General features: G+C 41.3%; 5 protein-coding genes across 6 annotated transcripts in view; 4 read left to right on the top strand and 1 right to left on the bottom strand.

The window, feature by feature from the left end:
- Positions 1-2975, bottom strand: part of tut4 (terminal uridylyl transferase 4) — a 30331-nt gene extending 27356 nt beyond the window's left edge. Inside the window, exons 1-2 of the mRNA XM_072388896.1 lie at positions 2848-2975; positions 55-616 (exon numbers count right to left, since the gene is read on the bottom strand). Of these exons, the coding sequence (XP_072244997.1) occupies positions 55-538 (484 nt within the window). The 5' untranslated portion in view covers positions 539-616; positions 2848-2975. The remainder of the gene's footprint in view (positions 1-54; positions 617-2847) is intronic.
- The window catches only part of LOC140311520 (GDP-L-fucose synthase-like), a 344973-nt gene extending 318878 nt beyond the window's left edge, over positions 1-26095 (top strand). The window contains exon 8 of the mRNA XM_072388913.1: positions 25966-26095. Coding sequence (XP_072245014.1) covers positions 25966-26080 — 115 coding nt within the window. The 3' untranslated portion in view covers positions 26081-26095. The remainder of the gene's footprint in view (positions 1-25965) is intronic.
- pycr3 (pyrroline-5-carboxylate reductase 3) overlaps positions 1-26836 on the top strand; it is a 404375-nt gene that overhangs the window by 304539 nt on the left and 73000 nt on the right. The window lies entirely within an intron of this gene.
- Positions 6167-13238, top strand: gpx7 (glutathione peroxidase 7). Its single transcript, XM_072388645.1, has 3 exons — positions 6167-6359; positions 7289-7550; positions 12818-13238. Exons 1-3 carry the CDS (start codon positions 6228-6230, stop codon positions 12979-12981), a joined length of 558 nt encoding a protein of 185 aa, XP_072244746.1. The 5' UTR covers positions 6167-6227; the 3' UTR covers positions 12982-13238.
- reep6 (receptor accessory protein 6) lies at positions 17068-26010 on the top strand. Of its 2 annotated transcripts, none has more exons than XM_072388915.1 (6): positions 17068-17200; positions 19433-19526; positions 20306-20444; positions 21394-21562; positions 21641-21780; positions 25921-26010. In XM_072388915.1, exons 1-6 carry the CDS (start codon positions 17068-17070, stop codon positions 25930-25932), a joined length of 687 nt encoding a protein of 228 aa, XP_072245016.1. In that variant the 3' UTR covers positions 25933-26010. The 2 variants fall into 2 exon arrangements, with proteins under 2 accessions (XP_072245016.1, XP_072245015.1); XM_072388914.1 differs by lacking the exon at positions 17068-17200 and adding an exon at positions 18083-18134.

The raw sequence follows: 26836 nt of genomic DNA, 5'->3' as shown, positions 1-26836 counted from the left end.
TGACATTCGGTGAAGAAGCTTTAACCCTCTCAGGGAGGACATCCTGAAACCCACCATGTGACTTTTCCTTTGCAGGAGCTCCAGCGGAGCTCTTGGCCTGCCCGGAGTGGCCCCTCTCAGGTGTGCCAGGTGCAACAGGAGAGCTGATCTCTCTGTTTGCTGAGCAGCTGCTGTCAGCAGAAACAGCTGCTTTGGACTCAGCAGCATGTGCTGTCAGCTGGTGTTGAGCGCCTGCCACTCTTCCTTTACCCCTCTCCCCAGAACTCGTTCTGCCAGTGAGCCTGGCCAGTCTGGAGGGCCGCCCCCTCTTCTTGTCCAGAGGGTTGTCTGGAAACGTCTTGCCCGGTGCGCCACTTACCTGGCTGCCTGTGTTATATTCATCCTTGGCAGCGGTGAGGTTTTCTTTGCTGCGTGGTGCAGACTTGGTCCTCTCTCTCTGCACAGAAGTGTCTTTATTCAACTTCTGAGTGGACAAAGCCCTGGCTCCTCTGGACTGAGACTGCTTGACTGATTTCACGGGACTGACTGAATCATCCATCCCTCCTGCCCTGCTGCTCTTTCCCTGGTGGAGTCAACACCACAAAGAAAATGGCCAGGGAGGCAGGACACCTAAAATCTGTGTAAAGAGAGAAAATTATAGCAATCAGTCTCACTAGGAAAAAAACAACATCTTCCAGTGTCGTCTGAAGCCAACAAACTGAAAAGCTGGATGTAACCGAGCAAGTTTCTCCTACAAAAACAACCAAATGTTCACATTTAAACTAAAATATGCACAGAGAGTTAAAATACTGTGCAGAAGTCTTGAGCCACCCTTCACCTCTTTATTCATTTGCAGAGAAAATGAGTGCAGAAACTTACTGGAACACATGCAAACATGAATCTAAACCCAGAATCTGAGGCAGAAACAGAGTTTTTTATCAGTTCTGAGCAGCTTTAAAGTGAATATCTGGTCTGAGCTCCTTTATTCTCCAACACAGCCTGAACCCTCTGAGACAAGCTTTCTGTCATTTCTTTAAGGAGTCTTCAGGAATAGTTCTCCAGGCTTCTTGAAGGACATCCCAAAGCTCTTCTTTGGATGTGGGCTGCCTTTTGTTCCGTTCTCTGTCAGATGATCCCACACTGCTTCAATAATGTTGAGGTCCGGGCTCTGGGGAGGATTCATCCCTCCATAAGACCTGTTGCCACTGATTTTGAACTGATCAGGTGCAAGAACTGGACTGAAAATGAGTGAAAAATCAGCCAACGTCCAAAGAAAAGCTTTGATATACCCTCAGAAAGCATGGACAACTATTCCCCAAGAACACTTCAAAAGATTACAAGAAAGTCTGGCAGCTTGGAAGGAAACATAAGGAATGAGGGATGATGCAAGACTTTTGCACACGACTGTAGTAAAGGGCAAGCATATAAATACATTTCTCCTAAAATAAACTATCAGCAAAGAGAGGGTACTCTGTAACAGCCGACTCTGTGGAGCGTTTTGTTGTAAGTCACTAAATTATGGGAAAGAAATCCAACACTGAGTGATATCTGGACAAATGTACGCTCAATAATCCAACACCAAAGAGCTCATTTTACAGTCAGCTGTGTTTACAAGTAGATTTTGTTTTGAGTCTTATCCCAGAAACTTGGTTATCCGAATGCTACCTTGAGTATTCCCCCAAAAAAACAGGATACTGTGATGTATAAATACTTTATATAGGTTTCTGAACATTGTCAGAAAGGCCGAGATGATGAATTATTTCACAAAACTGAACAAATATGATCAGAATCCTGGATATTAACTGTAAAAGGAGATAAACAACCAGCTTTTGCATGTTCCATGTAATCACCATAACCTGATTATGATCAAAATGACAATCTTCCACACACTCAGTGATATAAAACAGACAAACCAGCAAATATTTTGTCTTTTTTTTTTTTTAGTAATCAGCTATTTAAATGACCAAACAGGGATCTGTTGATTTATTTTTCAGCTTAGTGTTGAAAATGTAATTATTTTGGTCTAATCACACTTGCATACTGGTATTTTTAATGATGTAAAGGCCATATATTGACCTTGCCTGTAATACAGTGTTAACTGATAACAGCTCAGCTCTTATAACACATGAAAATGTCCTACAGGTGTATTAATGTCAGATTACAGGTGTATCTGGGCTGTAAAATCCTTTTATAAAGTAGTATCAACACAAAATAACGTGCATGAGATTAAGAATTTGAACGTAATTGTTGGCTGGAGCTTTGAGAATGTTTGGAAACGGTTTCTGGGCATCTTTAAAATGACTGAGTTCCATTTAACCAAAAACGAAAGTGGACCAAACACGCCTCTCACACAGAGAAGCAGAAAGGTGAAACTCAGCATTGGATGTCACGTACTTCTCTCTTAATGCTCAGTGTGTAGAATTAACTTTGGGTGGCAGTTAATGGCTGTTTACGGGACACAAACATGGCTAGTTGCGGTTAGGACTAACGTCTGTTTCAGAAAGGAAACAGACTTGAACACAACACTGGGACTTAACCGTTAGCTAAACTTCCAAAACATGAAGGATTAGTTGGGGGCGAGCTTCGGGGTCACCGCGCACACTGGTGTCCGTGACCAACAGAAATGCTCTCAGTATTATTTAAATAAGTTACACAAACAAGGGGAACGCTTTGACTTGACTTCTTTGCGTAGCTGAGCATGCTATTAGCCGTCCCAGTAAGCTAACTAACGCGAGCCGCTGTGCCCGGTCGAGCTAGCTACAGGAAATAAATAACACAGGCACTCAGTTGCCACACAGCATCAAGTCATTAAAATCAGACGGTAACGACTTCGACTTTTACACCACATAAGCGGAAGATATAACTTACTTTGAGCTCTGAAGTTGGTTTGGGATTATTGTTCAGCTGTCTCCATGGTTCTGTTTCACATAATATTTTTCAAATCCCACGGCCCTGGTCAAAACAGCGACCATTGACGCCATGTTAATACATTACCCCGCTGCATTGTGGGAGTGCCAGTGATGGTGATGAAGAGGGGTGTGTGATGTGCTCCGTTTAAGTACCGCTCGTAAAATCGATGCTGTAACTCTTTCCATCTCTTTCTTTCAATAATATGTGTAAAAGATATTCTGATTACAACTGGAAAGTATGACAGGACAAGATAACAGCCCCAATAAGCCTTCATGGGGTGCAGAAGTAAAAAAAAGTTCTGATATTTATGTATTTTTTAATGATTTAAGTAGTGTGGTTGTAGTAAACAAGGTACAGTTGTTTTTTCCTTTGTCAACAAAAGCAGCATCTTCTGATTTTGAGTTTTCTTGTTTGTTTTTATTTTAATTGAATTGAATTGAATTTATCTATTTATTTATTTATGTATTTTATTTTATTTTATTTTATTTTATTTTATTTTATTTTATTTTATTTTATTTTAATTTAATTTAATTTAATTTAATTTAATTTAATTTAATTTAATTTAATTTAATTTAATTTTACTTTACTTTATTCCATTTTATTCTGTTTATTTATCTTATTTACCAATAAGGACACACAAATGTCATCAAGAGCCTGCTCAAGTTCCTTAAAAGATGGCCTTCTGTAAAGTTCTGTCTGCTGGTGAAATCTCGCTCTCTTGAAGAAACAAATTAATAATCATCACAACAAACATGCTCCTTTGAAAAGAAAGTCCAGATGTTCTTTATTCAGTAAGAATGAACTCTGAATGGTATATTACTACAGGTGTATACACTCTGGCCACACAATGCAGTTATTTCGGTTGTATTATGTTGAATTAATACAACAGTGAGGCGTCTGCATGGATAGTTTTCCATATAGCAGCTTAAATAAATCATATTTTTATTGTTCAGCACTTTTCCTCTGCTTATGTAGACGTCTTGGGCAAATATACAGTTTTTCTGATGAAAATGTTCCACCATAAACATGTATTTCATCTTCATAGTCTTCTCCAAACAATAGTGGGTACTTGGTGGTACTTAAAGGGCCCTTTAGAGCCTATTTGTGTCTGTGATCATTCAGACTGACAGCGGCGGAGCTCAATCAAAGCCTTCGTGCATCATCTCAGGTTTGTTTGTCATTCCTTTCGGCAGGAATGTGCAACAGCCCAAATTCCCTCCCAAATGAGACTCAGATTATGAATAGTCCTCTCTAAGAGGAACAAGCCGGTTACCAGCAGAGAGTGAAGGTTTTGTTTTGTATTTCTGGCTTGTGTTCATTTGGTTTCCAGCAGGCCAAAGTGGGCCACAGTCTGCACTCCCACACACTGGGTCCTAATGAGCTGAGAGCTGAAGGTCGAGCGGTTTCACTTCCACTCCTTCTATCATAAATACACCTTTAAAAGAAAAGTTTAGGCCCTGAAGCCGAATGCACAGAACACACACAAAGTCATGTTCTTTTAAAACATGCTCCCTACTGGTTCAGACTCATCATTTCTATCTTCAGCCGAGATATTTTCAAAACTTAGCAGGAACTTTATCAAAGATTTGAAATAATCTCACTGAAAAAAAGTTTTGCCTTAAATCTATTATGTTAAAACCATAATATATTTGACCTTAAAGGTCATATATTTAACATTTAGTGCTTCTACTGACACAAGGCTCTCCTGGGGTCTGCACACATTGTTCTCTATGTGATGAACCTGAAACATCCCATAGTTCTGCTGCTATAGGCCCAGCCTGCTGGGGGACCTCATCTGTCCCACCTTTCCTCTCTTTGCTCTCTTTTTCCTCCTGTTTAATTTCTCAAATGATTTTATGTCCATGTGACATTATTGTGGTTATTAACGTATTTTTCCCTGTTCCAGCAGGTATCCTTTGAATGGTGTTATGGTGTTTTCCCCCCTCTTTTCCCTCTTTTCTGTCTTCTCAAACCCCAGCTGGTCGAGGCGGGTGGACCCTTCCTGGTTCTGGTTCTGCCAGAGGTTTCTTCCTGGTTCTGGTTCTGCCAGAGGTTTCTTCCTGAGTCTGGTTCTGCCAGAGGTTTCTTCCTGGTTCTGGTTCTGCCAGAGGTTTCTTCCTGGTTCTGCCAGAGGTTTCTTCCTGGTTCTGGTTCTGCCAGAGGTTTCTTCCTGGGTCTGGTTCTGCCAGAGGTTTCTTCCTGGTTCTGGTTCTGCCAGAGGTTTCTTCCTGAGTCTGGTTCTGCCAGAGGTTTCTTCCTGGTTCTGGTTCTGCCAGAGGTTTCTTCCTGAGTCTGGTTCTGCCAGAGGTTTCTTCCTGGTTCTGGTTCTGCCAGAGGTTTCTTCCTGAGTCTGGTTCTGCCAGAGGTTTCTTCCTGGTTCTGTCAGAGGTTTCTTCCTGGTTCTGGTTCTGCCAGAGGTTTCTTCCTGTTAAAGGGAGTCGTTCCTTTCCACAGTCCCTCAGGCTCAGGACGGGAGATTGGACTGAAGACAAGTTTCGGTCCAATCTGTTGGTTTCTTTAGCTCGGATATTATTTTTGAATTGGCTCCATATGAATTAATTGGATTATGATTACAATGAATTGAATTCCAATTGGCTTGAATTGGACTTTATTACTTAAGTGCCTTGAGATGACAATTGTTGTAATCTGGCGCTATATAAATAAAGTTGAATTGAATTGAATTGAACTGGCAGCCTGGAGGGTGTCTAATAAAAAGAAGAACTGTAACCGGCCACATGGGAAGTACTTACAATAATAGTCCAGGAAAAGCAGCATTTTACAACAGACTAATTGTAAAAGAATTTTTTCAGCTTTGATCATTTCTATGAAGTGTCCAGAACAACATTCTAAAAGTCCAAAGAAATCCCAGTTGAGGAAATATGTTAAATTCTCATTAATCCCAGATGTGTGGCAATAAGGCCAGACAACAATACACCCCAAAGGGGCTATTTTTAAACTTTATTCCTATCAAAATGAAACTTTATACAATGAAAGTACCCATGAAAAGTAACATTTTTTGTATTACAAGTTTCTTTGAAATTTTATTTGAATATGCAAATGAGCCATACACTAACCGAAAATGCCCCAAATACACCCAAATAGGCTTAATTTTTTCCTTTAATCCTACCACAATAAAACTTTAAATGCTCCAAAATGAGTTACCTTGCCTGGACTATAAGTTCCTAAAAAAATTTTAATATTAATTTATGACACATTCTTCAGCTTTTATTTTATAAGCGTCGGCCGGCACCGGAAGTGCTGTTCTTCTGCTCTGTAGCTTGACAGCTGGACGGAGTTTGAAGTTTCTCCGCTGTTGAGTTGGCAGTTTACCTGTAAAGATGCTTCCTGCAGTGCTGACCGTGTTTCTGACTTTATTCAGCCTCTCCGCAAGTAAACAGAAAGACTTTTATACGTTCAAAGTGGTGAACAGCAGGGGGAAGCTGGTGTCCCTGGAGAAGTACCGCGGTTCGGTGAGTCCGGCTCAGAACCGCTCATTGTCACACTGGCCGCAGTTCTTCTGCATGTCAGCTTGCATGAATGACTGCTGCATGGAAACGTTTCTCCTAACATTCCTTCTGCAGATGTGACTAACACACGGCTGCGGACCAGTCGGGCTGCAGCCCGCTCGGGATGCCCCGTCCCGCAGTCCCGCAGTCCCGGCAGCCTACGTGGCAAGAGGCCTGCGGAGCCCCGTAGTTTCCATTCAAAGATGATCTCCAGCCCGGATTAACCTCAATCTGCCGACAAAAGTCTGATTCAGAACTTTATCTGGAATCGCTGCAGGAAAGTTAACACGAATTTATTTCTTGTAATTATGACTTCATGTGATAATAAACCTGAAAAAAAGAGAAATCTTTGAACTTTAAAGTCGCACCACATCAGTATGACATTTTTATGTTCCAGGAAAGATTGATTTTAGATGCTAGAACCTAAATTACACACAGATACCACCTTATAACTCCCTCAATATGTGCTCATTAAGCATCTTTCAAAGATAGGACTATTTACCTACTATTGTGGACCCATGTGTCAGAAGTGGATTTTAACTGGATTTTGTACAAATACACACATCTTCTGGATACCATCTTATTTCCAGCTGCTTTATCCTGACAGTAGATGCCAGCACTGGATGTGGGATCGTCCGTGGTTGATGAAGAATGCATGTTCTTAGTTTTCAGAGCTGCTGGGCTTTGACTGAGCTGAAAAGCATGAAGCTGCAGCTTGTATTAACCCACACTAACATCTGCTCTGTGTTGTCCCTGTCAATGGCCTGTGTGGCACTCTGAGTCCATGCCAGCAAAAAGATGGAAGAGTGGCAAAGAAAGAGAACATAAAAGTACAATTTACAATTCACAATCAGTCATTTTCAGGAAAAAGGAGTCGTTTTGTGTGGTTGCAGGTGTCGCTGGTGGTGAATGTCGCCAGCGAATGCGGCTTCACTGAGGAGCACTACACAGATCTGCAGCAGCTCCAACGGGACTTTGGCCCCTATCACTTCAATGTTCTGGCCTTCCCCTGCAACCAGTTCGGCCAGCAGGAGCCCGGCAGCGACAAGGAGATCGACAGCTTCGTGCGCAGAGTCTACGGAGTCTCATTCCCTCTATTCAGCAAAATCTCTGTCGTGGGAACAGGAGCCAACAATGTCTATAAGTACCTTGTTGGTGAGTGAGATGCTCAGCTCAAAGCTGAGACTGATTCAGCTGATTTCTAATGGTTTATTTTAGCAAATGTCTGAAAGCAGTGGAAAATCTGACCTGTAAACCAACCAAAATAAGTGAGTTTGTATGTTTTAGAAGTAAAAACCTGCCAATAATGAGCTTTTAACAATGATACAGTGAATGTAAAAGATGCAGTTAAAGTCTCTCCTGATCAGTGACACAATTGTTGCAGCTTCAGGGATGTTCATGGTGCTCAAGAGAGAAAATCCCATCAATATATTTCCATCATACAAGCGAGAAAACAAATAAATCCAGATGAATTCCTCTCATACTCGCGCTTTATGCTGGGTATTTCCCAGCTGCGGACCATAGAAATTAACCATGGCAACGTGAAGCTTTCTCCAACAACCTAATTCTGCCTGAACATCTGGAGTTAGCTGCAACCATCTTCCACCTCTCCTCAGACCTTCTGCTGAGGACCTCGTCACCATAGAACGATGTTTGCCTGTAATTTTGGGATATTTGTGCGGCTGGTGCATCGGTTAAAGATGCATGTAGAGGATATCTGGCAAGATGCAATCTGTAAGCTGAAGTCCAAGGATCCAACAAATCTCCCAGCTTCACAACAGCATTTTAAAGTATTTTCCTCATTCCAGCTTCAAAGCACACGTTCAGCACATGTCTGTCTCTGTTGCCCGAGCTGAGGGCCACGATCCCTTTAATTGTGAAAAGAGAGAACCCCCCCCCCCCGCTGTGCAGTAACCGTAGACTGATCTCAAAGTAATCTCTGAAGTTCTGGCTCTGTGTTCAGTGGGTGATGCCCTCCATCACTTTGCTGGACCCCACAGGCGTCATGTCTGGGCAGAAATCTTCACATCAAACCAGACTTCTTCCTCATATCACCAAGTGTCAGGACCCAGGAGACATTAGTATCCCCTGATGCCTAAGAAACCTTTGCCAGGGTTCAATCGATGTACATTAACAAGAAAATGAGCAGGTCTGAGCTCTGCAGCGGCATCATATTCATCACTGATGGTCACAAACTATTCAGCTGTGTTTCATCTCTTTTGGGTGTGAGAAGCTGAATAAAGATGGTTGTCCTTCCCACATTTCTTAATCTATTTGGCACGTTCCTTTCTTCACAACTTATGCTGAAAAGACTCTGAAAGACTATCAGCTCACATCTAAAGACTCGTGTTTAGAGTTTTTAGTCCCCGACTAAAGATTTTACTATTTACAAGACTACAACTAGATTTATCGTTATTTTTTTCCCATCATGCTCAGCAGAAGTTCTACAAAAATGGAGGAGAAGCAGCTTTTAGCTGCAGCTGCTCTTTTCTGTGCAGTGGTTTGTAGTGAAAAACCCAACAAAAAGAAGAGAAAACGCCACAGAATATGGGCACGAACAGTCCATTTTCACCTGCTGGTCGCTCGTTCTTCTACGAAATGTTTGTTGTTGACTGTCTGCCTTCCTGTTTCTGATGCTGTCAGAGCTCATCTATTGGCTGTTGATTGTGTTACATCACAGCGACCTGCGATGATATTAAACAAGTTTGATATGATGCCAACACCATAAGAACCTTAAACTTAACGATCAGGATGACGGGAGCGTGCCGAGACTCCAGTTAGACTCCTAAAGACTCCAGTTAGACTCCTAAAGACTCCAGTTAGACTCCTAAAGACTCCAGTTAGACTCCTAAAGACTCCAGTGAGACTCCTAAAGACACCAGTTAGACTCCTAAAGACACCAGTTAGACTCCTAAAGACACCAGTTAGACTCCTAAAGACTCCAGTTAGACTCCTAAAGACTCCAGTTAGACTCCTAAAGACTCCAGTTAGACTCCTAAAGGCTCCAGTTAGACTCCTAAAGGCTCCAGTTAGACTCCTAAAGGCTCCAGTTAGACTCCTAAAGGCTCCAGTTAGACTCCTAAAGGCTCCAGTTAGACTCCTAAAGGCTCCAGTTAGACTCCTAAAGGCTCCAGTTAGACTCCTAAAGGCTCCAGTTAGACTCCTAAAGACTCCAATTAGACTCCTAAAGGCTCAAGTTAGACTCCTAAAGACTCCAGTTAGACTCCTAAAGACTCCAATTAGACTCCTAAAGGCTCCAGTTAGACTCCTAAAGGCTCCAGTTAGACTCCTAAAGACTCCAATTAGACTCCTAAAGGCTCAAGTTAGACTCCTAAAGACTCCAGTTAGACTCCTAAAGACTCCAGTTAGACTCCTAAAGACTCCAGTTAGACTCCAGTTAGACTCCTAAAGACTCCAGTTAGACTCCAGTTAGACTCCTAAAGACTCCAGTTAGACTCCTAAAGACTCCTAAAGACTCCAGTTAGACTCCTAAAGACTCCTAAAGACTCCTAAAGACTCCAATTAGACTCCAGTTAGACTCAAGTTAGACTCCTAAAGACTCCAGTTAGACTCCTAAAGACTCCTAAAGACTCCAATTAGACTCCAGTTAGACTCAAGTTAGACTCCTAAAGACTCAAGTTAGACTCCTAAAGACTCCAGTTAGACTCCAGTTAGACTCCTAAAGACTCCAGTTAGACTCCTAAATACTCCAGTTAGACTCCTAAAGACACCAGTTAGACTCCTAAAGACTCCAGTTAGACTCCTAAAGACTCCAGTTAGACTCCTAAAGGCTCAAGTTAGACTCCTAAAGACTCCAGTTAGACTCCTAAAGACTCCAGTTAGACTCCTAAAGACTCCAGTTAGACTCCTAAAGGCTCCAGTTAGACTCCTAAAGGCTCCAGTTAGACTCCTAAAGGCTCCAGTTAGACTCCTAAAGGCTCCAGTTAGACTCCTAAAGGCTCCTAAAGACTCCAATTAGACTCCAGTTAGACTCAAGTTAGACTCCTAAAGACTCCTAAAGACTCCAATTAGACTCCAGTTAGACTCAAGTTAGACTCCTAAAGACTCCAGTTAGACTCCTAAAGACTCCAGTTAGACTCCTGAAGACTCCTAAAGACTCCTAAAGACTCCAATTAGACTCCAGTTAGACTCAAGTTAGACTCCTAAAGACTCCAGTTAGACTCCTAAAGACTCCAGTTAGACTCCTAAAGGCTCCAGTTAGACTCCTAAAGACTCCAGTTAGACTCCTAAAGACTCCAGTTAGACTCCTAAAGACTCCAGTTAGACTCCTAAAGGCTCCAGTTAGACTCCTAAAGGCTCCAGTTAGACTCCTAAAGACTCCAGTTAGACTCCTAAAGGCTCCAGTTAGACTCCTAAAGGCTCCAGTTAGACTCCTAAAGACTCCAGTTAGACTCCTAAAGGCTCCAGTTAGACTCCTAAAGACTCCAGTTAGACTCCTAAAGGCTCCAGTTAGACTCCTAAAGGCTCCAGTTAGACTCCAGTTAGACTCCAGTTAGACTCCTAAAGGCTCCAGTTAGACTCCTAAAGACACCAGTTAGACTCCTAAAGACTCCAGTTAGACTCCTAAAGGCTCAAGTTAGACTCCTAAAGACTCCAGTTAGACTCCTAAAGACTCCAGTTAGACTCCTAAAGGCTCCAGTTAGACTCCTAAAGACTCCAATTAGACTCCTAAAGGCTCCAGTTAGACTCCTAAAGGCTCCAGTTAGACTCCTAAAGACTCCAGTTAGACTCCTAAAGGCTCCAGTTAGACTCCTAAAGGCTCCAGTTAGACTCCAGTTAGACTCCAGTTAGACTCCAGTTAGACTCCTAAAGGCTCCAGTTAGACTCCTAAAGGCTCCAGTTAGACTCCTAAAGGCTCCAGTTAGACTCCTAAAGACTCCAGTTAGACTCCTAAAGACTCCAGTTAGACTCCTAAAGACTCCAGTTAGACTCCTAAAGGCTCCAGTTAGACTCCTAAAGACTCCAGTTAGACTCCTAAAGGCTCCAGTTAGACTCCTAAAGACTCCAGTTAGACTCCTAAAGGCTCCAGTTAGACTCCTAAAGGCTCCAGTTAGACTCCAGTTAGACTCCAGTTAGACTCCAGTTAGACTCCTAAAGGCTCCAGTTAGACTCCTAAAGGCTCCAGTTAGACTCCTAAAGACTCCAGTTAGACTCCTAAAGACTCCAGTTAGACTCCTAAAGGCTCCAGTTAGACTCCTAAAGACTCCAGTTAGACTCCTAAAGACTCCAGTTAGACTCCTAAAGACACCAGTTAGACTCCTAAAGACTCCAGTTAGACTCCTAAAGGCTCCAGTTAGACTCCTAAAGACTCCAGTTAGACTCCTAAAGGCTCCAGTTAGACTCCTAAAGACTCCAGTTAGACTCCAGTTAGACTCCTAAAGACTCCAGTTAGACTCCTAAAGACTCCAGTTAGACTCCTAAAGACTCCAGTTAGACTCCAGTTAGACTCCTAAAGACACCAGTTAGACTCCTAAAGACTCCAGTTAGACTCCTAAAGACTCCAGTTAGACTCCAGTTAGACTCCTAAAGACTCCAGTTAGACTCCTAAAGACTCCAGTTAGACTCCTAAAGACTCCAGTTAGACTCCAGTTAGACTCCTAAAGACACCAGTTAGACTCCTAAAGACACCAGTTAGACTCCTAAAGACACCAGTTAGACTCCTAAAGACTCCAGTTAGACTCCAGTTAGACTCCTAAAGACTCCAGTTAGACTCCTAAAGACACCAGTTAGACTCCTAAAGACTCCAGTTAGACTCCAGTTAGACTCCTAAAGACACCAGTTAGACTCCTAAAGACTCCAGTTAGACTCCTAAAGACACCAGTTAGACTCCTAAAGACTCCAGTTAGACTCCTAAAGACTCCAGTTAGACTCCTAAAGACTCCAGTTAGACTCCTAAAGACTCCAGTTAGACTCCTAAATACTCCAGTTAGACTCCTAAAGACTCCAGTTAGACTCCTAAAGACTCCAGTTAGACTCCTAAAGACTCCAGTTAGACTCCTAAAGACACCAGTTAGACTCCTAAAGACTCCAGTTAGACTCCTAAATACTCCAGTTAGACTCCTAAAGACTCCAGTTAGACTCCTAAAGACTCCAGTTAGACTCCAGTTAGACTCCTAAAGACTCCAGTTAGACTCCTAAAGACTCCAATTAGACTCCTAAAGACTCCAGTTAGACTCCTAAAGACTCCAGTTAGACTCCTACAGACAGAAGGAAATCACTGCTCATCCATGTTGTGCTTATTCCTTATTTATCCTAACGCTACACGATGTCTTTTCTCCTCTCCGGGTTTTTGCTGCTCAGACCTTTTTCTGTTCAATGACCAGTTTAATTAAAAATGAAAAAGTGAGAGTTTCTGCCCAGAAACACTGTAAACATTTTTCTTCATCTTTCGTTCTCCACAGAGGTGTCTGGAAAGGAGCCCGACTGGAATTTCTGGAAGTACCTAATCGATGTAAACGGCCAGGTGGTCGACGCATGGGGACCAAAGGTTTCTGTGAAGGAAATCCGACCCAAAGTATCTGAAATGGTGCGGCAGATAATCCTAAAGAAGAAAGAGGAGCTTTAACCTTTAGCTCAGAGACCATTGGCCACACAATGCACATAAACTGTAAGAATAAACACTTTTGTTGCTTGTAGAATCTGACTTTGATAGATTGAAGCCTGGAATTCTCCAGCTTTCTGAAAGCACTGATGAACACCACTATTTTCGATATTTGGTGTCAGGTTTTGTTTCAGAACAATTTGAAGCAGCATTTTTAAACCGAAGAACATTTGTTTGGGTGTCGTGTTCATTCTAATTTGTGGAATAAAGTTTTACTGTGATCTTGAGTTTATATTTGTCAGAAACCGTCAGGACACAGGATCTTTCAGTATAAGAGTCTTATTATTCAACTTCTTATGGGTCTCTGGAACAGAGAAAACAAGGGCTAAGAAATACTAATACTCTAACCTCAATAAGTAGGATTGATGCTATATGTAGATATAAACTTTATCAAAACTCACTTCACTCCAGGAGGAAAAATGAACTTCTCTTCTAAAGAGGCGGAATAAACAAAATCTTCTCCTTCTAATGGAGATTTCTATGAAGTTAAAATGCTTTACGCAGCCACTCCTATAGCAGAAGTGCGATGAAATGTTACAAAAGATCACTGCAAAAATGGAGGAAACCAAAACAGAATATGAAATTATACGAATCTAAACTAGAACTAGGATTCAAATGTGTGACAACAAGGATCCTCGAGGCGTCAGTAAGTGAGAGAAAAAGTCAGAAAATACTGTTTCATGCTGATAAATTGAAAATTTAATTCGGTAAATTCAAAATGGCGATTATCCGTGACATATTTTGGAATCTGATGCACCGGATTATATGGCGCATGGCTGTTTTTTGTGGAAATTTAAGGTTTTTAGACGCGCCTTATGGTGCGGAAAATACGGTATTTTGTTACCAGATTTGACTTGATTATGATTACAATGAATTGAATTCCTATTGGCTTGAATTGGACTATATTATTTCAGTGCCTTGAGGTGACATTTGTTGTAATTGGCGCTATATAAATAAACTGAAATACAGCCACTTCATTAGGCTGCATCATCTGAAATAGGCAGGATTACACACCTGGGCTGCAGTCGCTCTCCTAGGAAAGATGAACTTAAAGCACTCTTCTAAAGAGGCGGAATAAACAAAATCTTCTCCTTCTAATGGAGATTTCTATGAAGTTAAAATGCTTTACGCAGCCACTCCTATAGCAGAAGTGCTATGAAATGTTACAAAAGTTCACTCCAAAAATGCAGGAAACAGAATATGAATTTATACGAATCTAAACTAGAACTAGGATTCAAATGTGTGACAACAAGGATCCTCGAGGCGTCAGTAAGTGAGAGAAAAAGTCAGAAATGACTGTTTCATGCTGATAAATTCAAAATTTAATTCGGTAAATTCAAAATGGCGATTATCCGTGACATATTTTGGAATCTGATGCACCGGATTATATGGCGCACGGCCGTTTTTTGTGAAAATTTAAGGTTTTTAGACGCGCCTTATGGTGCGGAAAATACGGTATTTTGTTACCAGATTTGACTTGATTATGATTACAATGAATTGAATTCCTATTGGCTTGAATTGGACTATATTATTTCAGTGCCTTGAGGTGACATTTGTTGTAATTGGCGCTATATAAATAAACTGAAATACAGCCACTTCATTAGGCTGCATCATCTGAAATAGGCAGGATTACACACCTGGGCTGCAGTCGCTCTCCTAGGAAAGATGAACTTAAAGCACTCTTCTAAAGAGGCGGAATAAATTAAATCTTCTCCTTCTAATGGAGATTTCTATGAAGTTAAAATGCTTTACGCAGCCACTCCTATAGCAGAAGTGCTATGAAATGTTACAAAAGATCACTGCAAAAATGGAGGAAACCAAAACAGAATCTAAACTAGAACTAGGATTCAAATGTGTGACAACAAGGATCCTCGAGGCGTCAGTAAGTGAGAGGCGGAATAAACTAAATCTTCTCCTTCTAATGGAGATTTCTATGAAGTTAAAATGCTTTAACACTAGGATGAAGAACTCAACTGATTGCTGCGACACTCTGGCACAAGACAAGGGAGACGGAGACGATTTGAACACATGAGGAGCCAAGGAGAACAGGTGGGAACTCTTTGGGAATCAGGGAAGACGATCAGACATTTGACAGAGGAGGAAGGGAAAGATACCGGAAACGAGAGGGAAGTTAATATTTCAAAATAAAACAGGAAATGAAGAGACAAGACATATTTCAAAACAAAAAGTGTCAATGAATCCTGACAATATTACACTCTTGGTGGCTCGACTTTATAAATGTCTACACACAGTTTATAGTTCAGTTTGCTGGAGTATTTGTTGAATATTAAGGTATTAACCTGGAAAAACAAAGACCACATGAGTTTTTCATGTTGAGACGCAGGCCTTCTGTATCTATGTGTGTCGATATGTTTGCCACTTTTTAAAATCACAGAGCCAGTAGAAACCACTCAAACCTGACTTACAGGTTCATTTTATTGGCAGAAGAAGTCAGTCAGCATGAGGGAATGCTGTCTTATATCAAACAATTCTCATTTGAAAGCAGGTATTTGGAGAAACATCCCACAATAGTTCCAATGTCCTGCAACATGAGCGCTTTTTAACTAATACATTTCATGAAAGATTTATAACAATTGTTACTAAACACATTTTTCTGCTGGGTGTGTTTAAAAGAGCATATTTTTAGCCTCACAGTGATGCTTCATCGGTGTGTTTTAGTTACTCTCCTTTGATAATATCCAGGGAAAACACCACAGTGAAAAACTGAATGCTTTTGAGACTTGTTTGAGGAAAAATCCGATATATTATAGTTTTAACTTCCAATATCTTAGTTTTTTCAATTGATTTTTATCAAATTTTATCCAGTGACCCATTTAGAAAGCAAATATTCTGAGATAAATCAGCATGAGGATGAATTCCCAGTTATTGCAGAATTAGTTTCAAGTACCAGTGACATTTCACCAGCTGTCCAGTGCAAAGAAACGATGACGACTCACTGTTTGCTTGAAAGCAGCGGTCCTCGTCTGCCGATTTCTGTTTGTCTGCTGCCATCCCAACCTCTGGTTGTCTGATGTTTGCATGATTTCTGCATAAATAGAGTTTAAAGGGTTTCATACAGCCGGTGTCTTACTTCAGTAAACAGCAGTCAGAGTGTTCTCAGTTTGAAGAATCCCATTTTTTAGGTTGTTTTAGATGCTGTGTTCATCATTTGTTGGAGCCAATTTGATTAATTTCAGACATGAGAGCTTCTGAAACAGAAGATTAAACTAGTTTAAGTTTAATCTTTGTAAATTCTTTTTTAGGTGCAGCAATGAATGGAATAAAAAAGGTTGAAAAAAGGTTGAACATCTGAAATGATACAATTTGTAGGTAATTGGTAGATGGAGAGAGGTAAAGACGATTTTATAAGAGCTTAAACTTACTGTGGACCCAAAAGTACAGCAGGAAAAGAAGCTGGATGTCCAGACACAGACTGTGGGTAAGCATCCGGCTGCAGAAACAGAGACAGTCAAGACTATATGCACAGAAAGAAGAAGGAGATGGGGGGAAAAACAGGATAATACCAGGAAGTAAAACAAGAAAAGATGCTCAAGTCAAAGAGCTCTTTGAAAGTACAAATTTCACTCTAGTTTTGGTGTTTTTTAACATATTTCCGGACACTGAAGGGCTTCATTTGTATGTGGAGGAACAAAGAAGTGTGCAGACATGCAGTGTGAGGCCTGCTTTGATGAGGACTTCCAGCCTCTGTTTCTTTATAAAAACCTCTGCCAGAGCCCCAGAATCACCCCAACATGAGCAGGAAAGATTGGACAGACTCACTTTCCCTGAGTGCTGTGAGCACTGAGCTCAAAGTCAACGTGGAGACGAGCAGATAATCCTCCGTAGCATCATCAGGGTGTGTTTTTGTCCAAATTTAAAAGGTGATTTTTGGGTTTACGGTTGTCTGGTCACATGACTCGGCTCCTCCTTCTCCCCCCCCAGTAAAGCAGATTGTGTCTGTCAGGGGATTACCGCCCGGCTGTGTTCTCCTGTCCACCACAGGTTGCTTTCCTCCGGCTCCCCTGCTATCTGAGGCCGTTACTGAGGACCATGGGCCTCCTGGACGTCCTCTCCTCCATCAAAGAGCGAGCCGAAAATTTTCTGAATGAGAAAAACGTTGTGACAGATTTTCTGGGGAAGTTGGAGAATAAAACGGGGATCAAGAAGAAGATCATTGCCGGGGGTACGTGAGGCATCTCCTGTTGTGTTACCTGCTCAGTTCAGCTGAAATGGCTTCTGGTTGATTCTGCATTGTTCCCGTTTGGATTCAGCAGATTGGTAGTCAGTGGAAAGCTGAAGAGGATTCAGTTAATCCTCCTGTGAACAGCTGCCGTTTGCATACAGGAAGCTGGAAATGTTTCCTGCTCCATTCAAACAGCAGTGAAGGAAATGTCTTCATAGCAGATGTCCGAGTCCTTTAAAATGAATATTAATGGCAAAGTAAAATCTGTTCATTGAGTCTTTTAGCTCTTCGTTTAGTGAAGCTTTTCCTGTTTTCAATTGAGCCGCGACAGCATCTTTCTTCATCTCTAAGTACTCAGCACAGTTTCAGTTCAGCATGCAAATGGTTCCTTGTCTCCCTGAACATGCACTCGAGCTCCACCTGGAGCTGTTCAGAAGTGCACCTCGTACTTCATCAAATGGTGAACTTTGTGAGCCTTACACCTCTTTGTTTACATCAAAGCAGCTGTTGAAACCCTCTGTACTGACCTGCCCACCAGCAAACAGCTGATATGAGCCGTTAGACATAAGCTGAGGGACATTGTGGAGCATTCAGCAGCTAAAGAAGTCCAAAAATGGAGCAAAATCAGGACAGATTCATCAGGTGGACCCAAAGAAACAAAACTAAACAATTCATCGTGTTGATTTGTGATGATCGGAGAATCTCTCACTTTCTGAAGCCAGTCCTGTGGAATCAGTGGGTATCACAGGGAACAGCAGTGTGCTTAGAGTGCAGTGGATCAGTGATAGAGTGAGCAGGACATGATGTCAGCCTGGTGCCTGGTGCTCGCTGTCTCCCACTCTGCTTTAGCACTGACGCTAAAGCAGATTATCCACAGACAGGCAGCAGAGCAGAGCGGCCTCCATGACTGAACAGCAGCGTAAGCTGATCAGAGGTAGGCAGGTTTTTTCACTGCTTCCGGTCTTTGAATATCCACATTTGCTGCCAGATACTGAAGGGTTAATTCTAAAGAGTCTGTCTCAAAGCTAAAGGGGACAAAAAAGTGCTAAAATGGACGTTGAAGCAGGTTTTCTGCTGTCCATGCTGGACATTATGGTTCTTTTCTTCTTCCAGTGTGAGTGATGATGCTTAAAACCTTCAGTCCAAAGTGAATACACTATAATACACCGTAATGTGGAGCTGATTATCTCTGGAATATATCCACTCGACTCCTCAGAGTGCAGAAGCCTCACACCAGCATCACAGGATTCTCTACTTTAGTTCTGATTTTGGTCCAGATGAGAATCCAGTGAATGCCTCTGCTGTTTGAGGGCAGAACACCTGATTGGTTGAACTGCAGTGAAACTCTGGCACACTGTGACTGTGTTACCCACTAATAGACAGACAGAATAGAATGACTTCAGCACTAATTTGAGTTTATCACAGTTTCTTACTTTCAGCTAAAGCAGGTATTTGATTAAGGTTTGGATTGAAGCCATTTTAGATCTATTTCCTATCAGTGCCAGAACATCTGGGTGCGTCTTTGGTGTCATGATTCAGTCCTCTGACCTTCATCTAATTAATTAATAATTGTAAAACTAAGCATAGAACTGGGTTTAGTTTCATTGCTGTTACCCAGTCCTTCTAAGATTTAGCTGTAGCTGCATATCTTGATCATAAAAACCACCTGTGTGGTCAGGTGTGGTGCAGCGGGTCACTTCCAGTGTGCAGATACCCCCATAGATCTGTTTCTATGTGTTGGGTGTTTTCCAGATGATGATCTAACCGAGGAACGCGTTCTCAAGGCAGTGATTATAAAGCTGTATTTAAACACCTAATCCAACAGGCTCAAGTGAAATAAACAGGTACGTTTGGTCTCAAACTCGATTCTCGTGTTTTAATGGACTCCAGGAGCTCTGAGGCGGCACAAGAACAGCTTCTTCCCATCCGCTACTGGCCTCATCAACAAGGCCTGGAGCCCCTCCCACCCCCTGACTCTGACTCTCTCCCCTTCCAGACCCACAAGCTACATTAAAGTAGCATCTTCAGACCTCTTTACTGCTTTGGAACCACTAAATCCTGCCGTATATCTGCACTTTTATAGTATTCAGCTTGCACTGAGATCTGTAAAAAGATCTATATTCTCTAACTAGACCAAGTCTAATTCCTTGTAAGTGCAAACCTACTTGGCATAAACTCGATTCTGATTAAATCTGCATCGGAGAAGTCCTGATGTGTTCCTCCTGTGTTCAGGTGCCGTCTCGCTGACCGGACTCTACCTTGTGTACGGATATGGTGCCTCGCTCCTCTGCAATCTGATTGGCTTCGTCTATCCGGCCTATTATTCGTGAGTTTGACATGTTGACACTGACACATTTTCACTCTCCCTCCTTCTTTAGTGCAATTATTAACACTATTTTGAGTAAGATTAAAACCAGATTAAAAATCTAGCTTCTATCATTATGTGAATATTAGTTATTATGAAGTTACAGACTTAGACATATTTCCAAAGACATGAATGATACATAGATGAAGTATTCCTGCAGTTGGCCTGGAGAGGTGCTCATGTGATGGAAGAAGGGAAAACTTTACTCATTCCCCTCACAGCCACCTTTTTCACGATTAAACACGAGTAAACATGATTAAACACGATTAAACATGATTAAACACGATTAAACACGATTAAACACGATTAAACATGATTAAACACGATTAAACACGATTAAACATGATTAAACACGATTAAACACGATTAAACATGATTAAACACGATTAAACACGATTAAACACGATTAAACACGATTAAACATGATTAAACACGATTAAACACGATTAAACACGATTAAACACGATTAAACATGATTAAACACGATTAAACACGATTAAACATGATTAAACACGATTAAACATGATTAAACACGATTAAACACGATTAAACATGATTAAACACGATTAAACATGATTAAACACGATTAAACACGATTAAACACGAAAAACAGAGAAACCAGGGTTGGATCCATTGCATCTGAATGCTTAACTGTAATTTTTTTAATTTACATGACTTCATACTTTGTGCTAAATGTGTTTTTCAGTAACATTTCTTGCAAAAAAACTGATTTCCTGCAGAATCAAAGCCATCGAAAGTCTGAACAAAGAAGACGACACAAAATGGCTGACTTACTGGGTGGTGTACGGCGTCTTCAGCCTGGGGGAGTTCTTCTCTGATATCTTCCTCTACTGGTTTCCATTTTATTATGCATTTAAGGTGAGAACAAACACAGGACGAGCCAAACTCTCCTCCCTGAGCCTCCCTGCTGTGTGGACACTGTGGAGCAGGTTCAGAATTATTTTTATCATCTTCTCATCTGAGCAAGGGCGTAACCATGGTTTAGACATTGGGGGGGTCCAAGAAAAACAAAATTGTTAAGTGCATTATCTACAATTCTTTATTTATATATGAAAAATTGGACATTTAGAACATAGTTTAGAGGACTACTTTGACCATGTAAGTTCACATCTAAAGGAATAGTGTAATTTCTCCGAGACAGTGACTGCCCCCCCCCACTTTGTTTTGGTTAGTTGCTTACTGTTTACTGACCTTAAACACACCTACCAATTACAATTATGCTCTTCCAGTAGTTCTGTAGCAAATAGGACAGCTTCCAATGGAAAACGACCAAATACCCAAAGCATGTTTATGGAAATATTTTAATAAGGACAACTAATGATGTAACAAATTACAGACTTTTCCTTTAACAAAAAATGTGCCGAGGACTTTTAAGTCCAGGTTCATTTCTATTGTGTCAATGTCTCAAAATGTGCATTAACAATGAAAAGTCTAACAGTCTAATGTTATTTTTGTTTTAAGTTGTTTTATTTTGAAAGGGGGCGGAAGTTTATTTTGTTGATTCTGTGTTGGATTTCCTGTTCTGGTACAATCTGCTCGACGGCGACCGCGGCGCAGCCGTTACGTTCCCATGGTAACACACGGAAATAAAGTGAAAATAAATAAGATAACAAGAGACCGATCCCTTGACAGGGTTCATAAAGGGAGAACATGCATTTTACATATTTTCTTCTGTATATTGGGGGGGACAGGTTGGTATTTTGTCAATATTGGGGGGGACACGACCCCCCCAAAGAATGCGTGGTTACGCCATAGCATCTGAGCGCCTGTAAACAAAACCTCTCAGACTGACTGTCTGTTGTCCCAGTGTTTGTTCCTGCTGTGGTGCATGGCCCCAATGACCTGGAATGGCTCCCAAATCATTTACAACAAAGTGGTTCGGCCCATCTTCCTCCGCCACGAGGCCACAGTGGACAACATGGTTAGTGACCTCAGTGGGAAGGCCATGAGCGCCGCTGAGACCCTCACCAGAGAAGGTACGACCAGTGCAACACCAGTGAGACCGGTACCCATCCCTGCTCTGAGCAGATTAAAACACTGCCTCTCTCCCTCAGTCCTGACCACTCTGGTGAAGAATAAACCCCTGCTGACGCCGTCATTCGCTTCGTCTGATGTTAGAAGTTTACCAAGTTCATCCACCCAAGCACCGACAGCGAAGGTTGCTCCATCACAGCCAAGCGAAGAGGAGCAAAGAGTAAGTAAACACCTGCTTTCCCAGTCTGAGCACCTTAAACCAGGCCTGTTGGAACTGCCAGAGCCAGTTTACAGCAACGGGGAGGGATGGATGTGGCTTCCGCATTCAGCCAGGTTGTCATAGAAACAGATGTCTGTGGATTTAAGGGATTTCTGCTCATCTTTCACTCTTAAACATTCTTTCTTTGCATCAATCTCAATATGTCAGGACCTTTTATTTATTAATAAAATAAAGTAGAGTTTTGGTAATACATTGTAGTTTTTTAAAATTGTTTTAGACAAGCTTACTTTTACATTTTTGGGGATTTTTAATCAGTATTTTTGGATTTTTTTTGTCCTATTTTTAGTGATTTTTGGTCATGTTTGGTGGCGACATGAATTTACATATTTATTTAAGACATAATTCCTTTTTTTAAACATTTAAATAACCTTTTGGAATTATTTTTTGTGGAAATCTTTTTTTTTTTTTTTTAAATAATTGTACATTTTATTTATAATTTCCAGCCACCAACGTTGTAGCTGTGAGTTTGGACCTCCTGGAGAAGTCTGCTTACTAATAATCTTTGGGCCATTTTTATTATATGTACGTTATTTGAACATTTAGCTCACAACAACAATAAATTCACAAAAATATTCATGAGCAGAAAGTGACGACCAAAGGCAAGATATTCCAGATGTTCCTTCCCATCACCGCCTTTATGAATGATTTGTTTGTAAGAGAGACGGTGAATAAAGGGATATTCTGCTAACCGCGCTCTCCTGTCACCTGTTCCAGCCTTTCCTTGGTTAAACAGTTTGGTAAGTCAGCTGGTTTGGTGTTAGAAAAGTAGCCCATTACCACCCAGACGGTGAATGTGGAGTGATCAGAATAAGCGTGAACCCCAGTGACCCTCACAGAGCGGAATGATTCAGCTCAGCCTCACCGCAAAATGTGAAATAGTCACAAAACATAAAGCTGGAATCTTCTTTTTGTTTAATTCTTCGTAACCAAGTAGTTTTTATTGTCCAACTGTAATTAAGTAAAGTGTAAAACAACCTTTAAAAAATGACAGAAAGTGCAAGAAAAGAGCGACTGACTCATAAAATTACATTTTAAAGGATGGTTACTTTGGTATTTTTAAACCTAGAGCTTATTTCTGGCATGAAATCCGTTCATCTACTCACTGAGAACAGTTTGGTGAAAGTCGGCGTCCTTCGGAAGATATTTAGATTCCTGGAGATCCATATAACGGAGTGAACGGGGCTTAGAGGATGCAGCCTCTAAATAAGGCATTATCTGTCTTTATTTCACCAATACTTTAAGAAGAATGAATGAATGAACGTGTGCTATAGCTCTGTTAGCTCATAGCTGCTGTTATGTGGCTACTTGCAGCTATAGGAGAGCTAACGGAGGGATTTCTACACAGGCACTCTACTGGGACCACTTCATCCACACGCCCCCCTGCAGCACAGTTTATTCACTCCGTGCTCTGTGACAGTCGGCTAACTTCACACAGAGTTTGCTGCTGATAGTTTTGTGCAACATGGCAGGATATTTATCAGATTTTGATGACATGAACGACGACTTTGAGTAAGATGGACGTTCTTACCGGAGTGAAATAAAGACAGATAATGCCTTATTTAGAGGCTGCAGCCTCTAAGCCCCGTTCACTCCGTTATATGGATCTCGAGGAATCTAAATATCTGCCGAAGGACGCCGACTTTCACCAAACTGTTCTCGGTGAGCAGATGAACGTATTTCATGCCAGAAATAAGGTCCAGGTTTAAAAATACCGGAATTCCCCTTTAACAGCACTGGCTGGGATGGGAGCTCCAACACCTCCATCCCTGCTGTTCTGTGACTATCTCACAAAGTGCATGAACAATGTGTTCCTCAGTGGAGTTATTTTTGTGTCTGGCTGCAAGAAAAAGAAAGCCTTTTGTGACTATGTTTTGAGGCTGGGTTGAATGATTTAAAGGTGAAGTAGCTTTCCTTTTCAACTGAACAGACGTAAAAGCTTCCATCCCCGCCTCCTCTTTCTGTCTTCTGCTCCCCACTAGACGACTTATTGATCCTTTAGGTCTGAACACGTGACCCCAACGTCTCACTGAACTTTGAGTCGTGTCAGACTGTCACCTAGGAGCACCAAAAGCAGTGGAACTAGTACTGATGTTAGCATGTAAACCTTTGTTAACATGAAGTTTAATGGTCTGCAAGCAGAAAACAAGCAGGACTGGACCTGGCCTCAGTTTGTGCTCCTCGAGTATGAGCAAAGATTCAGCTGTTTCTATCGGTCAATGCTTTTATTTTTAATATCAACTCTTCTGAAACAGCTAAGATGTCACTACATGGTGAAATCATCAAAACACATTTGTAAGCATATTAGCAGTAACACATTATTTTGTAGAAATTGTAAATTATTACGAAATCTTATTAAATGACATGTAAAGCTGCCGTTCTTCTAGACAGTTAAGTATAATTTTTACAGAATTATGAAAGAAAATTTATATGATGAAGCTTTTTAATGATATCAACTCATCCTTGATGTTTACCATAAACTGGTGCAAACCGTTTGGTGCAGGAAGCTATTTTACACCTATTACCGGGGGCTCACACCAAAAGCGGCGTGAGCGGCCAGCTGCCATTTATTTTCAATGTAAGCTGACGTCGATGAGCGGCCGGCGTTGTGAGCGACTCGTTGTGGGCTTCGTGAGCTTCGTGAGCTTCAAGAGTTGAGAAAGGCTCAACTTTATGCAAATGAGCAGTGACGCTACGCGACGGCAGCCAATTAGGGCCGATCTGGATTCCGAAGGCAGAAAAAAGGCGGGAAAAAATGCGGAAAAAAAGCGGGAAAACGGCAGAGCGCAAACACAAAGAAACAAAGAAGGCTGCCAAGAGTAGGATCCATGGTGAAAGAGGGAACCGATGTATGGATGGATTATTATATATATATATATATGCTAGTTAGACTGCGAGTGTTGTGTAAAGTTACAGGATCATTTTGGATGGAGATGAAATATTTCAGGGAACAGAGACGTAAAGGATTTGCTTTAGCTTAACATGGGCCTGGCGACCGTTAATCTGAAAAAAAGCAACACAGAGGTCTGCAGAAAATAGCATGAAGAAGAAGATTAGCTGCTACTTTCACAGATCGTCTCAGACTGCTGGAGATTTACAGGCAGCTGGCTGGAATATGTTGAATGTAACATGTGTGTGTTAACATCTGTTGAAAGTTTCAGGACTAAACAGCTGTCAGAATGTGCTGAAAATGTTTCAGTGATCAGGTTAAAGGTAACTTTCCTGACCCAGATTCCCAATGATTTTTTTTTAACTGCTGGTTGTGTCTGTGTTCGTTTGTCTGCACATCAGGATGAGCTCGGAGTAGACTGACGGTAAGTTACTGATAAGCCCCTTTCGAACATAATGAGCCTTCCATAAATTAGAAAACAACTGAGCTGCTTTTCTGGAAAATGCCTCCATCAGCTTGTCTGAGAGGAAAGGTACTGAGCATGCTCAGTGGGCACAAAGGAATGATGGCGTGTTGGACATCCAGGTGGGACTGACTGACTCTGATTATGCCAAGAAAATATTCTGTCCTCCAAAGTTACTCTGACCAGTCCAGTTAATGTCTGTCTTTTTTAATCTGCTTTAAAATGTCGACTGGTGCAGGACAGGAAGGCTTAGCCAGGATATCCGTCGTGTTACCTGAGCATCCACATCCTAATAGGTTCCCATAGCAACTCACGATGGACAAAAGTTCAAGAGATCAAGTGTTTTCAGTGAAATATTCGTTCCAAGCAGCTAATTTCCTCTCAGTTAGAATGGAAACAAACTTTTACAATGAGTCACGGTTTTTTGAGAGGAGAAAATTGCTGTTTTTTTGTCATTAACTTACAGGAACTTAATATATTATCCTCCCCTGAACCACAGATCTCATCGGATTTCACTTTAATGTGTCAGATTTGTCTTTGGTCACGCTAACTTTGCAGATTCAGTGAATAATACATGATATAATCTGTCTTTAAACTGCGAGAAAATAACCAGATCAGGCATGTAACCGATGAGCTTAATGTAACTATTTCAAAGAAGCGAAAGGAAAATAATTTGGAAACAACAAGCCAACAAAGGAACTCATCACTCGTCTTTCTTCCTGTTTTTCAGTCAGTCAGATAGCAGCAGCAGAGGAAGACGAGGAGGCTGAAGAAGTGAAGAAGAGGCGGGACTTTTCTCCTCATCGAGGCAGATCCCAACAGAAAAAGCTCCTCCTATCAAAGGGACTGGTTTCCTCTCTCCATCCCGTGTGTTATATTTCTGTGACTGATTTCAGTCTCTTCATTTCTCTGCTTCTGTATTTATGATTTGGGAATGACTGGTTTGATTCTTTAGACGTGAGCCTCCTGAAACCTGATCATAAGACAAACGTATCTGAACGTATCTAAATCTGAATCTCACCTCCACTTCAGGATGGAAGAGTAAATCAAGTTCTGGTGCAATTCAGTCCATCAGAGCAGCCTCCTTTCTGCCCAGGCTGACCAGTCCCGTCCCAAGAAGTGGTGATGACATCATCACCTTACTTATTTTCCTTATTCTGATTAAGTATTGGTGGTGAATAGACCTAAACAAAAGTTATTTCCACTCAGGGATAAAAATCTCTGTTTAAAAGTGCTGCATTGATTCATTTTCCACCACTGCTCCCTTCTTCTTTCTGTTCTTCCTCAGTTGACAGAAGGAATCCATGTGTCCACCACAACAAAACTTCTGCTGAAACAACACATTCTGCCAGTTGAACGAGACAAAAACTTTGGGATTTGCTCTTTTCCTACCCTCTCAGCTGTCACCATTTAACCCACTGACTGTAGAACCTTCCAGAACACCGTTACATCTCAAACTTTTCTGTCTTTCTATGCTTCTCCCTCAACCTTTTTTGAACACGTTGCTGGGATAGAATTTTAAATTCGTTTATATTTTCTTAATAAAGGGAAGTTAGTCAATGAAGGCACTGAAAATCACTTCTCTGGTCTGTTCAATAAAGGTTCAAATGAATTAACAAATCTGAGATTAAAGTTTTCATTGCTTT

Source organism: Leuresthes tenuis, unplaced genomic scaffold, assembly GCF_036924035.1.
Source record: "Leuresthes tenuis unplaced genomic scaffold, fLeuTen1.0.hap1 SCAF_7, whole genome shotgun sequence".
In the NCBI taxonomy this organism is placed as follows: Eukaryota; Metazoa; Chordata; class Actinopteri; order Atheriniformes; family Atherinopsidae; genus Leuresthes; species Leuresthes tenuis.
This window is presented reverse-complemented; position numbering and strand designations above follow the sequence as displayed.

Coding starts and splice junctions, on each gene's coding strand:
- gpx7 (XM_072388645.1), top strand. CDS start 6,228: ATGCTTCCTGCAGTGCTGACCGTGTTTCTGACTTTATTCAGCCTCTCC. Junction 6,360..7,288: donor TGGAGAAGTACCGCGGTTCG/GTGAGTCCGGCT, acceptor GTGTGGTTGCAG/GTGTCGCTGGTGGTGAATGT. Junction 7,551..12,817: donor TGTCTATAAGTACCTTGTTG/GTGAGTGAGATG, acceptor CGTTCTCCACAG/AGGTGTCTGGAAAGGAGCCC.
- reep6 (XM_072388915.1), top strand. CDS start 17,068: ATGGGCCTCCTGGACGTCCTCTCCTCCATCAAAGAGCGAGCCGAAAAT. Junction 17,201..19,432: donor GAAGAAGATCATTGCCGGGG/GTACGTGAGGCA, acceptor TCCTGTGTTCAG/GTGCCGTCTCGCTGACCGGA. Junction 19,527..20,305: donor GTCTATCCGGCCTATTATTC/GTGAGTTTGACA, acceptor GATTTCCTGCAG/AATCAAAGCCATCGAAAGTC.